We start from the raw sequence: 14822 nt of genomic DNA, 5'->3' as shown, positions 1-14822 counted from the left end.
CCCTAGCACAGACCACATCATTTTGCTGTCTGATACCCAGCCACAGAGGACATTATAAATAGAAAACATTTTATTTGGGCCCAGGAGTGCAACAACACTCACAGCAAAGTTCTAGGATTGCTGAGGGATGACAGCTTTTCGTTATGGAGGTGAGGGTTTATATTGTGATGGATAAATACCACAGTTATGAGGAAGAAAAGTTCTATAACTCTTTTTAGAACAGCTTTAAGGTGGAGTAGAGGGCAGGTCAAGAACACTGCAGACCCCATACTGGAGGGCAGGGCTTCACATGGATGGTAAGGGATGCACAAGAAATTTGTGCCCTCCAAAACAGCAGCTCAGATGGCAACGCAAGGGCAAAGGAAGTCAGTCCCAATGAAGTTCCTTTTTTCTATCTGCTCTGCCTATAAAGAGAGAAATTTACTCACCAGAATGCGAAGCAGCTCCTCCAGGTAGCAGCAGATGACATTCTCATCCTCATAGAGTGCCCAGCTGCGCTGCTGAGCATCATCCTTGTGCCTGGCCAGATCTGCAAAGATCACCTCCAGCCGCTGCTCATCGTGGCAGATCTGTCCTGAGGGCAGCCCTGCACTCAGATTCTGCACAATAGCAAAACCACTGGTTAGTGGGGTTCTGACAGATAGCTGTTGTCTGAGTGCCTGTTTCCTCTAATCTTTGTCTCAGGACTGGCAGTTGGCCTCATTCAGTCAAGAGCTGGCAGCAAAAAGACAGCAAGTTTCAGACATGTTATTGCAGCTCTCATACTTGTGGGCCCTCTACCAGCCCCCTTCCCTTGCACAGTGAATGAACCAGAATAGGTGCCAGAACAGGTGCACAGTCAGAAAGCCTTTAAATCCAGGCTGTTTCTATACTTCTGGAGCATTAGCTGTCTTCTGAAGATGAACCCAAGAAACCCTGCTCATAGCTGTACCCTTTTTTACTTACTGCTTTTAGTGACCTAAGGCTGATCCAGGCAAACATTGCTAAAGCTGGGGGAATTCGTACCCGTGTCTCCCTGATTACCTCTTAGCACACATGCACTCCACAAACTCCCACACCTCCCTTTGCAGGAAAGCAGAGGGCATTTGTAGAACACCACAGGCTGCCCTGGGGAGGGCAAACACTGAGGTAAGGGCAATGCCTATTTCTTGTAAAGAGAGGGACTTGAGGCAGGAAGCCAAGTCATACGACCACAGCCCTTTGCACATTTAAAGGAAAACTCAAAATGTTTGGCCAGAGAAGGACACTTGGTGCCAGCTAAAACCTCACTTGCCCTTCCCACCAGGCAGCCAAACACCCCCCATCTTTCACAGCAGCACCCCAGTGTGCCAAGAGCAAGGGGCAACCCCCCACAGGGAAGCCAAAGGTACTGTGTTATCTCTCCACAAACCCATAAAACACTTGGTTTCCCTTCAGGTGTGGACATCAGGCAGGTGGTCAGAGCCCTCCAGAGGACATGCTATAGGCTCTGAAAATCATCCTGAGAATGGGGAGCAGCAGGTGAGCACTGCTCCAGGCTTATCCCCAGTAAAATAAATGTATCCCAGGACACAAAAGCACCACACTGCACAAGTGCCTACAGGAAGGAGAAATTCCCTTCACTGTGCATGGCCTGGTGGAAAACCAGGTAACCAGCTGTGAGAGAGGACAACAGCTTTCCAGAGCTGAGCACAAATGCAAGAGAATCACCCACTGAATGGCCACGTATCACAGAAGTAAATGTGTTAAGAGCCTCACTTGGTCTTGCCAGCTCCTCCTCTCTCTGGGAGAACCTACAACACTGCAGTGTCACCTGCTTGTCCTCATGCATCCCAGCTGCTTAGGAGAGGGTTCTCCATTTAAGTACCTTATGCACATCCCCCTCACCAGAGCAGAACAGGGCTGGTCCTAACTCAGTCCACTGCTGGGATGTCTTTTTCTGGATGAACATTTTAATGAGTACTCGTTTTAATGATCAGTCTATTCAGCCTCTTATCACTAATCTGCTTCCTCCAATCCTTCATCTGCAGCCCATGCAGCTTCAGCAAGCATCAAGCCCCTAATGGACTTGGATGAGATCAATCCATTAACAAGCTCTTCAATCCAATCCCTGTAATGACATCACACACCATCTCAATGCACTCTCAGCATCATTCTCAGCCCTCCCACTACTGAGGTCAGGTCTCTGCTTATTAAACATCTTGGCAGCTACTTTAGCCTGCAACCTCATCATATGGTCATTTCCAGGAATCTGCTGGAGAGCACAGAAGCAGGAGGAGGTTTTGGTATTTCTAACAATGCCACTTTGCATTCCTAGCTCCCAGCCCAGCAGAACAAACTGCTGCACTGTTTTTGTTCCTCCAAATAATTTTGGAAATCTCATCACACCCACTGCTCAGAGGTGGTCGTGTCTGCCACAAAAACCCAGATGCCATCCTGCAGAGCTCTTCCTCCCATTTTTCCCTCACCCCCTTCCTATGCCTCCCAGCCCACCACAATGTCAGCAAGCATGGTGGATCACCAGTGTGATGGGTACGCACACCTACCAGCACACCTACCAACAGTTTCTCTTCAGAAAAGCCCAGATCTGCCTTGGGTAAGCCACACAGCAGTTTTTATACCCATTTCAGCAGACCACTCTGGGAATTCCCCTGTCCTCTGGGCAGCAAACCAACCCCACTATAGCACTACCTTTAAAAACCAGGCGGCTGACACTGCTGCGACACACACAGACTGCCAGGCTGCTTGGCAGCTGCTGAACCAGAGCAAACATGGTGCAGGAGAAATTCCTGACTCCAGTCAAGCCAAGCTGCCCATGGCAGCCCTTTCCCAGGCCCTCCTCTGGCAGGAGCAGGTCTGCTCCCAGCTGGGCACCCCAGGGACACAGCCGTGCCACGGGGCAGGTCAGCTCTGTGGGGAGGCAGCCCTGGTGGGCACAGACATGGGGGGTGTTGCAGGGAGAGAGGAGCACTTGGCTTTCAACCACCAGGTTAGCTGCCCTTCAGTCAGATCACTCCAGCTTTCCCTTTCTGGGTGTCCCACCCACCTGCAGCACACTGCACATGTTATCACAGATGCCTTCAGCTCTCTCTGGATGAGTGTGGCCCATTTACTACTGAAGAGAGATGGCTGCATGTGAAGGCTCTGTCAGAGATCTTCATAAAGGCTCCTCTAGCAATCAGCAAGCAAAGGACTTGTCTCAGCACTAATGCATTCCTCCCACCCTCCAGATTCACTTTTGTTACAGTATTTCACTAAGGAGGAGCCCTACGCAGGCCCAGCCAAAGGAGTCAGCCTTGAAAGCACTCTCCATGCTGACCTTCTCATTGTTACCAGCCCAGCAGACAGACAAAGCTCCTGCGGTGAAAAGCCGAGCCCCAGAGCTGCAGTTGTGTCTTGTGAAAAGCTTTTCTCCTTTAAGCAATGTCGAAGCATAGAATAAAGGGGAACTGCATGCAGGAAGCAGCCCTCCTGGATTCAGGGGAAGCGGAGAGAGCTTGGCTGTGTTAGCCACAAGGTTTGTCAGGGCTCGCTGGGGACACCAGATGGCCACCAGGAGCTGCTGGTAGGCAGATGGGAGAAGGTCACTATAAGGGAAACCCCCTCCAGAAATAAGTCATCTCCCACACCAACATCCTAACTTGTTTCTTCATCCCCAAATCATCCAAAAACCATTCAACTCTACTCAGCAGGCTGGGCTGAACTGAATTACACACCTTTGTGAGCAGCTTTCAAGATTAAATTTAAGGTAACCAGAGAGTGGTCTGAGTCACAAGAGCAACACAGCAATGCTAATTTAATAAAAAGCAGCTAAGTGATTTCTAAGCACTCCTTTCTCAAGGTATAGATAGCTGGTGTGTTAGGCAATTTTGCTTGCCTCAGAGTCAGTTTAATAAATCCTGGAATCAGCATTCCTAGGTGAGATGTCTATGGTACTACCCCTCCTCCCGGATGGGAGATAATTCAGCAGAGCTGAAGGCAATCACATACCACCAATTCGTAATCATCTGACTGATTCTCTCTAGATGCTTGAAAATCAGGCAGCATCTGTATTATCTTTAGCTACGCACCAAATTTCAAATGAGTTCCCACAAAAGCCATCTCCAGGATAGACAGTTAATGTAGCACTGCCTTTGAAAAGAGGTTTAATTCCCTTTGTGCCTCTTGCCCAGTCACCATGCCATTCACCAGGAACAGGCTTAAGGACAAGAAGAGGGGCCATTTCCAGGGCAGGCCAAGTCCTCACATGGGTAAACTTACTCATCATGTTTGCTCCTGCAGATCAGGCTTCCCATAGTAGTATGGTGCCTCTGAAGCATCTTTCCTAAGGTGTGAGCACCTCAGCACCCTCCTTGACTTTGCTGTTCCCCAGAGTAGCCTTGTATTACCTCTCTAAAAGCAGGAGCATGATGCTGTCCCAGCAGAAGTGTCCTTTGTTCTCTTGAAAACAGGTGCCTGGGAAGACTCCATGCTGGAGGAACAGCAATGTAAATAAAGAGGTAAGTGCCACCACAATTAAACCTTTAGAATGCACTGGGGACAGGAGCAAGGTAATGGATTCTGGAATTGATTTTGTAAACCAGTGATCTGACTTCAAATTAAGACAGGAACAGTAATAGAAAGGCTATAAATAATTAAAAGAATGTGATACAAAAGGTTGAAGCAGGTATGATACCTACTATGAGGAGAGCAAAGCTTTAAATCAAAGCTGATCTTTTACTCTGTTTTAGAGTGGAAGAAAAACCTTGAAAAACATGCAAAAGAGGGTATTTCAGAAGTTACAAATTAAACAAGAAAAGCCCTTGACCTAGAACTGATGACTCAGCAACAATCCTACACGAAAACCCCCGAGATTGTGCAACTATTTGGTATAATGAACAACACAAAATCAACAACAACTTGTACCATTAAACTATGCCAGTAAAGCTACAACAGTCCAGCCACCCCACAACTACACGACTGCCCTTCTAACTGTTACAGCTGGTCTTCTACAACAGGTGAACCAACATCTTCTGAGACCAGGCACCTATGTACCAGCAGAGCTACATCTTCTGCATGGGACATTCAGGAGAAATGCACACTACAACCACACCATTCACACCTGAGCATTGTACAAACCCACCCAGGCTCCTCTCCTGAAAGCAGTACAGCTTGTAATAGGTATGAAAAGCTATTATGAGATGGGACAAGAACTTGTGTGTCTCGGTACAGTACCAGGCATTTTTAAGTCCCACAGATGTCCTAGTTGACAGACACTGTAGCCCTCATGGGCAGATCCATGCTCAGCCCTGCACCACCATCAGAATTTCTTCCCACCTTTTTCAGGTTGGTCTGCAGCAATGACCAGAAAATTGAGGTTTTCAAATCCCCTCTGCAGAAACTTGGCACCTAATGACTTCCATGGAATTAAGATTATTGTATCCTGGGAACAGGTATTAAAGATAAAAATAATATTCAAATCTTGTCCAAGATCCAAATAACTGAAACTGAACTTCCTAGCACATGAGTCAGAGCCAGAACATTTGCCTGAAACAGCTAAATTTTTTTTGCTGACTCCAGATCACACACTGACAATGATATTGTGACTGAAGTAGGAAGCAATTACCCATTGGGTTATGGCCACAAATTGAGACCTGATGATTGCTTATAGGACCCTCTGATCAGAGCAGCCAGTTAGCCAGGCTATGATTTGATCTAACATTTGACTGCCATTAGTTTTCCAGATTCAAATGTCTCTGAACGGTTCATTATAATCTTGCCATTAGCAATGGAATTCCAATCTTAGATTTTTATATGAAATGTACTCCTTGGGGCTATACTTAGCAAGTGGGAGCTGAAATTTATTATCCCTCCAACTAAAGTGCAGGGTTACCCAGGTATGCTTCATCTTCTCAATGACTGCTGCAAGAAGCATCCTTTTATTCCTTCCTTGCATGTCTGCAGCAAAGAGGAATATATGATTGCTTTGGCATAACATTTATTTAGAACAAGATAAAGATAATGCTCCTCCCCCAGTAGCTGAAAAACTACTCTTCTGTGTTTTTTTTTAAAAAATAAGAAAAAAAAACAGGGCAGAGGAATGTGTTACAGGCTCACATAAAGAGGTTCACATCTAAGGAAAACAAGTTTTGATCACTTTGATGAAAGACCAGACCAGAGATACAGAAATTTTGGGTGATCCATCATCAGAAGAGACAAGAATCTGTGCAGATTCATAGTATGCAAAGGAAGGCAGGATCTCCAGAGGCTGTACAGCACCACAGAAGAAAACAAGTCTCTGCAATGGATTATTTTATAAAACGTTTCTATAAAGAAGCCCTTACTGTGAAGACTCCATTTTCCTTACCTTCTAATTGTCACATTCATAAGAGAAAATACTTTTTAAAAAAGTCTCTGTTCATTTCTTTCTCTGACTCTATGCTGCCACAATGGTTCTCTGTGAGCCTTCACAGAGTTGTTGAGATCTGAGCTTCCTCAGGGTCTCCCAAGCCCTGCTGCATCCATTCCCACCACTGTTCTATCACTTGTGCTGCCCTTGGGACCCAGAAGGTTGCCACCTCCCACCTGATGAGCTCATATAGTTCAATTCACTGCCATCCATCTCATCACCCTTGCCCCAATCTGCAATCTCATCTGAGACACCCACCTCTCCACCATAACCTGCCACTTCTTCACAGCACCATGGGCCCTCTCAGGTGCTTTCTCCTCTCATCTCCAACTCCAAATGCAAGGTTGAACAGTATGTCTGCAGCTCATTTTGGGAATAAACGAACCTATTTTTTTCCTTCCTAACTACCAGGACTTGAACCTCGTTTAAACCCCTGCTTCCCTTGGCTACTCCATCTAGCAATTCTCCCCCTTCGCTTTGGATCTTGCTGCACTTCTAATTCTAAACATTATGAGGGCTCATGGAGCTCACAGCACCATCTCCCCGATGCCAGGATCTGGTTTGCAGCAGCCCCCCAGCCCTGTGCACGTTACCTTGCTCTCCACGACGGAGATGAGGATCTGCTCCATGATGCTGCTGGTTGCTGGGACAGAGGTCTGGATGTGGCCGATGACCACGCCAATGGCTACACGGGACAGCTCGTAGCTGAGGTGGGTGTTCCTACGCACCAGCTCGATCAGTTCAGCACCAATTGTCTTGGGCACAGACCCTGCCAGACCACCGGGTTCTGCTGGTGCCGGCTCCGCCACAGCCACCTTCTTATCCTCCAGGCAGAGGGAGCTGAAAGCATCCAGGTTTGCAGGGGGGGCTGGAGCAGTTTTCTTCACCTGAGAAGTCTTCTCCCCATCTCTTTGGGTTCCTCCTTCAGCTGGCGGTGCTGGGGCAGCTCTCTTGGTCTGGGGAGATTTGCTGGCCCCATCCTTTGGGGAAGACCCGAAGTGGGACACGGAACCGGTGTCCAAATTTCGTGTTATGGTGGTGTGGACGCTCCGGCTGGGGACTGGGGGGGGGGTGTTGGCAGGACTGGAGGTGGCTGTGGGGAGAGCTGTCTCTGACACAGAGGAAGCAGTGTACAAGGTATCCAGGGATGTGGTGCTTACAGAGGAGGCACTAGAACCTGACCCAGGGATAATTTCAACAGTGTCTGAAAAGGAACAATTAAAAATGCCTTAGCAACAGCATCAAAGGAAAAAAGAAAGAAAGAAAAAAAAACCTCACCAAAAAAACAACAAAAACCAAATTGCTACAGTGCAGTCCATTAAAGGGCTCATTGTGCATGCGACCAGAGCAGTTTAACTCCTCTTCCTGCCTCACTTATCTCAAAGCAAAATTGTACCAGCTCTCTCTGGAGCATTCCCACACAACCACCTCTTTAGAAAGGGGAAAACTATTGAGATGAATAACCTTCAAAGGGCTCAGTGTTTTATGGGGGGAAGGGAGGGAGGGACAGGACTAAGGGACAGGAAAGTCTTTTCCCCCTGGCTCACTAAGGTCTTTTTCTGCATTCAGGGTCTAAGTCCCACTTTTGAATTATGGTTCCTGAGAACTGCAAGACATCAAAGGCTTCATAAGGCCAGCCCACACCTCACCAGCTGCGCACCATGGTTAGCACCAATGGTGAAGGAAACATTTGGCCACTATATGCAAAGAGATGTTAAGATTTTTTCTCTACGTTAACCTGGTCTAATATATATATATATATATATATATTTGGTAAACCTTATCCATTTGTTTCTAGTGGGCAGAAATGTACCCAAGTTCTTCCCTAAGTATGAAAACAGATACTTGGGCAAATACCAGGCTAACTTCATCTAGAGCTTCACAAGAACAGATGATGTTAGTCTGGAAGAGAAGGACTGCACCCCTTGAGGTCCCCAGCTCTCAGAAAAGGCAGATTCCCCTACGCCAAAGGAAGAACCCGTGGGACAGGCACATGAAACACCTTTGCTGCACTTTTACAGGCAACCCCATCCCTTCCTGCCCTGTTGGTCCTGGGAGCCCTCTACTACTCCACCTAACACTTCACCCCAAGGCAAGCACAAGGTAAGCAGAAAACCAGGACCCTTCCTTCCCACAGGGGTTCAGCATCCCTCTCTTTTCCTTCTCAGAGCAGCACTTGTGAATCATAGTTCCCACCATGCTTCACTAAATCAAGATAATGAAACTGACCTTTGCAAATTCCCACTACAACAGTAGAAAACCACTTAACACCATAAAGTACCACTAAGTACACTGGTGCCTGCCCCACATTTCAGTTAGCTACCTGCAAGTCAACATCTCTGCCCTGCTCCTCACAAGGGGTTATGAGTAGGCTTGAGGTGGGCTGTGTCGCTAATGGTGTGACCTCAGGCCCTGGTCCTGCTCTTCTCTGATGTGCTCATAACCAGAAGGTCCTCTGCCTGTGGGCAGCAGACACACAGCTGTGCCCCTGATATCTCTGCTTCTTACAGACACCAGCAACCCATTTCAGGGAAATCCCACCCAAGTACTGTATGAAGAAAGCACCCAAAAAAGCAGACTTAGGCCTGTGCCCAAAGCACCACCAGTGAACTGCTGGTAAACTGCTGCACCCAGCACTGCCAGGGGAAACTCCCTCTACGTTGCTGGGAGATGGCCATGGTGTATGTGAGAGTAAAACACTCACAAGGATCTTAAATCACCAAGACTGTGTGCTGGCCAGATTAACCATGTGACCAGGCAGTTTGCTCCCTGGAGAGCAACATGTTTCAGAGGGCTACCAGTACTGGAAGACAAGGAGGATGTTGTACCTGGCAACCATTCACAGGCACCAGGCTGCCCAGAGCCTTCTAGATCAGAGAGCACTTGAAGGCCACCAGCTCCTATTAAAACCTATACAAATATAGGATATATATATCTACAGATATAGATAAAATTATAGAAAACCTATCAGAATTTAGGAGATATGTAAGGATGCTCTTGTAAGTACAAAGCAGAAGCATCTAGGTGTTATATTGCTGGACAATATAGTAATGGGTATATGATATAATAACAATATAATAATGGACACTGGTATATTGTCCAGTGTCCATTTTGTGCCCAAGATGTGGAAAGGAGTTTGTCCTTACTTTTGACAGAAGCAGCAATCTGTATGTTCTTGCGTTTTTCTGGAGGTGGAGGGGTGATGGGAGCAGCACGCCGGGGCTGTGGTGGTATCTATAAGAAAACATTTCAGAGCAATCAAATAAGGCTGGCAATAAAGACATTCTCTGTTATGAAACCTTTCTCGCGTGCGTGTGTAGGTTTGTCCTTAGAGCTCTCTCATCATTTGGGGAAGTTTTCTCAGGAGGACAGATATTAATAGGCAGCTTCCTAGCACAACAAAGCAGGACTAAAGCCTGCTTCATCCCCTCCCTGTGACAGGCAAAGCAGCCCTTGTTTAATTGCTGTGTTCAGCAGCACACAGCACACATGTCGTGTAGACCTGTCAAGCATTTACTCCTCCTTTAATCCAGACGCAATCCCACACACGCACCGTGACTCCACATTACTCTCAATAGCTCCGCAGAGGCTGCAAACAGAGAGCATATTTAGACACTCTTCTGGAGAGATCCATTACATCAGCTACAAATACCCTCGTAGAAAGACAAAGCCAAGGACTGGAGACCTGTAAATGCCTTTTCCATACTTTCAGAGCAATTTCTGCTTGTGCAGGAAGAAAACAGGGCTAGACCTTCTGTGCAATTCTATGCTACCTATAGCAAAGCCCGCTGGGAAAAGCTTTCATCAGGGAGCTGCATTACCTCTCCACATCTGGGGTTTCTCCTGTAAGTCTCCTCTGCTAGGAACACCAAGCCAGCAGTGCATGAGCCCCAGTCCCAGATTCCTACAATCATCTTTTCCTGTCAGATCCAAACACTGTGATCACTGGCATTGCTGTCACCTAGAATTACTCTGGTGAGGTGTAACCCTGGGGTTAACCTCTCATCAGTAGGATGGTGCTGAACACAGCAGCCAAGCTAAGTGGGAGCACATTCCATCAATACTCTAATCCTCACATCCCAGGAGCTCGGGCCCAGAAGACTTGGTTTCAGGGTCTCTTTTCTGAGTCTGCTGCCTAAAACACCCCTCTGGGAATCTGCAGTCACTGCAGCAACACCACCTATGGCAGCACAAGAAGGGAAAGCTGGAGAATATCTCAGATAGGCCTGTTTGAAGCCAGCTGGAATCTACCTTCCACAGTGACATCCAGACCGTCACACAGTGACAATTTCCCAGGCTTCTTTAGCCCTGGAAGAGAAGTTTTCCTGTGACTTTTCTGTACTGAATAGCCCTATGATATTGCACAGAGCAATGCAGTAAAAAAGCTGAGACGAGCCCCTGAAAGATCTCTGTCTTAAATAGCTCAGAACAAGGATAATGCAAAATGTAATCTTTTCCCTCTGGATCCAGGAAGGGAAGAAACCTCCTCTGAAATGGATGGAATACGGAAATATGACACTTTCAGGAGCCACCACAAATGTTCAAGACTCGATGCCAAAAAGCTGACATGGTGCTCACAGCCCATGTCTGGAGCCCACTAGACATGAAGACACAGCTTACAAAGACACTTAAAATGGGATCTGTCAGTCTGTTTATCTCATCCAACACCTAATACATCCAACCTTTTACTATGTCACGTAACAAGTCACTTCTTTTACAAGTGAGTTTAGCTGGTGGATTAGTATGAAATACTGTTGCAGACTCCCAGCCTGAGCTCTCCTGCTCTTGTCAATCCATCCCACATTGTTCTCCGAGTAAAATGTTATATGATACTTGCATACAGCTTCAAAAATGATCCATGTCAGTCCAAAAAGGAGACTGCACAGCTGAGAGAGGCCAAATAGATTGGGGTGGGTCTCCACACTGTGTGGCTGGTCCCAAATCCAGCAAGCTCAGCTGTCCTGGGAGCAGAGCCCTCTCTGCAGAGCAGCACAGCAAACAGCAGAAGCTGGAGCTGCTTGGCATGGCACAGCCACCATTACTGAAGCAGTGGGACTGAGCAGACAGGCAGGCTCAGAGGTTGGAGCAGCAGTGTGACATTATTTGGAGACAGCTAGGGCTGGGTCATTCTGGAGTACTTCCACAGCTTCATTAGCACTTCCATATTTACTGTGCAAGTTTAACACAGCCATTACAGACTAGTGCTTGAATTAATAGATGTATAGCTAATGTTAGCTCAGAGCCCTGCCAGCCTCCTTTAGATGTGAAGCATCAGATAAATTTCCCTGTGCTGGTGCCAGCCTGACTTCAGCTCTTCTGGAGTTAGTGAGAAAGTTTAGATTCCAGTAGTCTCCACTAAGGCAGCTGCATAACCAGTTGAAGAAAGCAATGCTGCTTCCTCCATTTCAGATTTTCAAAGCACACAGGAAGTCCCCCGACTGAACTGTTACAATCTCAAGGAGTCCAATCATCACAGAAAAAAGCTGGAAGCCCTTTGCATCCTCTATGCCAATCAGACAAATTCTTCTTTGTCAGCTCAGGAATCTGTCTTGCTCCTTTTTGGCAAGTGAGCAAACCACAGACCAGATAAAGATGTGGAATCAGCATGGAGAATGGGCCACAAGGTGCTCCATCCTTCTGGTCTGTAATGCATCAGCTTGAGAACGGAGCTGACTTAGCAGCTCAGAAAAGAAAACAAATACCAAGAAGAAAAATGGGGACTGTGATGTTCTGCATGAGCCAGAGCTACCTTCCATCTCTGCAGACTCGCAGCAATTCAAGTGTAAAACAAGCCTCATCTGCTCAGAGTGACAGTGTATCAGTACCTTATAAACACTGCCTCCAACACTTCGCCCAGAGAGATGAAGAAAAACTACAGTGCACATCTTCAGCTGTGGGAGGAAAAAAATCTCCATGCTCATCCTTGCTTGGCACCTTTAGCCCTAACATCCAGCTATACCTACACAGGGTAATTTGACACAGCATTCATTCCCAACAACTGCTGCCTCTGTCCTGGGTTACTTCTTTGAAGGCTTCCTGGCGCTGCACAGTAACCTTGGAACTATGTGCTGCTGAGATAAAAAAATCTGCTCTAAATCATATTTCCTGCAATTTACCATTAATTAATCATGACAAGCAACATTCAGACAAAGCAGGATCTCTGGGTTTTTTTATGTTTTGAGAAAAAAATAGGCAGCCACAGCAGACAAAATGCTTAAGAACCAAAGATCTTGTGCAGATTTAGCAAAGGGAAAACAAAGCAGTGCTGAGTACTGAGAATTTTGCTGCTCCAGTCAAAACTGTTTTTCAAAGCATTCTTTGGGGAGCTTACAGTTCTTTTAGGAAGTTACCAAGAGACAGTCACACAATATAGAACACCTCTCATGAGTCACCATAAAACCACGGACTCTCGAGCACGCCAAAAAAGCATCACAAGTGTGGATAACAGAGGGATTGTTACAGACTTCTGAGAGGCAGCACCGTTTACATTGCAGTCACACTCCGTAAGCAGCACAAACACTTCATTTGTGACTTTATCTGCAGAAGCCTTTTGTTAAACAGGACGTGATGTCACACCACTGAAGGAAGAACCTAGAAAGGGTCCAGCCTCTGTTACCTGATAGGGACCTTCATCCTCCTCCTCAAACTCAGTGTTTGGAAGACTGTGATGGCGCTCGTACCCCGTCCGGCACACCCCGTTGGGCTGCCGGGACACATCCAGGTGGTGGTCGCTGGAGGACTGAGTCATAACCACCCCCTGGGGGCTGGGGGAGTGACCTTTACGGGACACAGTCTCCTTCCGGTGATGGATCAGTTTTCTGAAAGAGAACAACACCATCAGGGACAGTGCAGCTAAAGGAAGGGAGGGACCCTGCTACGTTTAAAGGATATATTTAAATTATTTATTGCATTTGGGCTAAATATACCAGAATGGGTTACTTTACTCTGAACATCAGCTCCAGTTTCATTAACAGTGAAGGGAGCACTTCTGGGGGAGGAAGGAAGGAAGAGGCTTTGCAAGAGTCCATGATTTATTCATCAGTTTGCTGGATAAAAATGCCACTTCCTCAGGGGGGAGAGTCACATATTGCATTGCAAGCTTCAGAAATTGCCTGCACTTTAGAATCAATGTTCAACTGAGATTAAACCAGCGTGCCTCAGTGCAGAGTGTGAGGTGTCAGAGAAAAACAAAAATTGTCCTCACAAGCAATTATTTGAGAACATATTAAGGACCCCGTGCCACATACCAACAACCTCTACAATTCCTGGCTAGTAGAGAGGATAAAATGCTTCCAGAAAGGTTTAGATTTCTCCTCTTAACCCACAGTGCATCTGACAGTTCTCTTCTTTACAGCACAGGTGCTCAAATCAAATGATGTCCAATTTGACCCCCAAGAACAGAAAAGACACAAGCATTACACACTGACCACCCTCCACCCACCAGCTCTCCCAGACACCCGTTGTACTTACTGGAGGACATCTCTCTGCTCCAGGTTGTACTTTCCACCATTCTTCATGGCTGCATTGTGCACAGCCTCAATTGCTCGGTCAATGGACTGGAGAACCACATCTTGCTCCAGCACCTGAGAAACACAACATCCCAGAGGTTACTGTGGCACTTCAGCTGTGGTTCTCTTGCACCAGAGCTTAGGGCAGGAGGCTGCAGCACAGGAAACCTAGAGAGCAGGCACCACAGGAGCCAAGCTGCCAACAAACAGCTCCCAGAGCCAGAACCCCATCTCAGCACCATGACACTTTTCCCTTTTTTCCACAGGAAACATATTTGAAGTTGGGCTTCAAACAGAGTCTGTGCCCTTTCAAGGTTTATGGTTGGAAAACAAAGTCACTGTTACCAGCACCAAACTCCAGTGATCATGGCAAGAACACCCAGAGCAGAGCCTCAGGACCATGCAGCAGCCTTGAGTATTCAGCCTGCTGCAGGGTGCTTTGGAGATCCCACTGCAAAGCTCAGCTTATCCCAGGCTCAATTATTTCTGTTCCCAGTGCCCTGCTATGGAGCAAATACAGAGCCCTGAATGTTATGGACCTTATCAAAACTTGGTGACCTTTGGAGTTAACTGGCTCAAAGCTTGTAATTTTATTCACTTTTTTCCTTTTTTTTTTTTTTTTTTTTTTTTTATACTTGTTGCAACTTGCATTTGGCTTTTCCAAATTTCCACCTAAACTGTCACAGCAACATTTATTCCCCCCGCCAGAGGGTTTAGCACTTGTTACTGTAGCTGAAATAAACAGCAGCCTTGAAACAAGAAATACCAAATACTCCATTCCAGGGATTACACAGAGGGGCTGGGAACGCTGTGGTGAAAGGGCACAGGAAAGAAGGTTTCCATACACAGGACATTCTCCCAGGCTTTGTTTATCAGCAGTTGATATGGCTTTAGAAAAGACCTTTACAGGTCTAAGACTGAAGGCAAAGGACATATTAGAGAGTCTT

General features: G+C 46.7%; 1 protein-coding gene across 3 annotated transcripts in view; it reads right to left on the bottom strand.

Moving 5' to 3' along the window:
• The window catches only part of NCKIPSD (NCK interacting protein with SH3 domain), a 48125-nt gene that overhangs the window by 13332 nt on the left and 19971 nt on the right, over window positions 1-14822 (bottom strand). For 2 of the 3 annotated variants that reach the window (XM_030458467.1, XM_030458468.1), the window contains exons 2-6: window positions 13838-13950; window positions 12984-13185; window positions 9514-9601; window positions 6961-7571; window positions 429-599 (exon numbers count right to left, since the gene is read on the bottom strand). In XM_030458467.1, the coding sequence (XP_030314327.1) occupies window positions 429-599; window positions 6961-7571; window positions 9514-9601; window positions 12984-13185; window positions 13838-13950 (1185 nt within the window). Of the gene's footprint in view, window positions 1-428; window positions 600-6960; window positions 7572-9513; window positions 9602-12983; window positions 13186-13833; window positions 13951-14822 lie in introns of those variants that run through there. The other variant, XM_030458469.1, reaches the window with a different exon arrangement.

Source organism: Calypte anna, chromosome 12 (assembly GCF_003957555.1).
Source record: "Calypte anna isolate BGI_N300 chromosome 12, bCalAnn1_v1.p, whole genome shotgun sequence".
NCBI classification, from domain to species: domain Eukaryota; kingdom Metazoa; phylum Chordata; class Aves; order Apodiformes; family Trochilidae; genus Calypte; species Calypte anna.
This window is presented reverse-complemented; position numbering and strand designations above follow the sequence as displayed.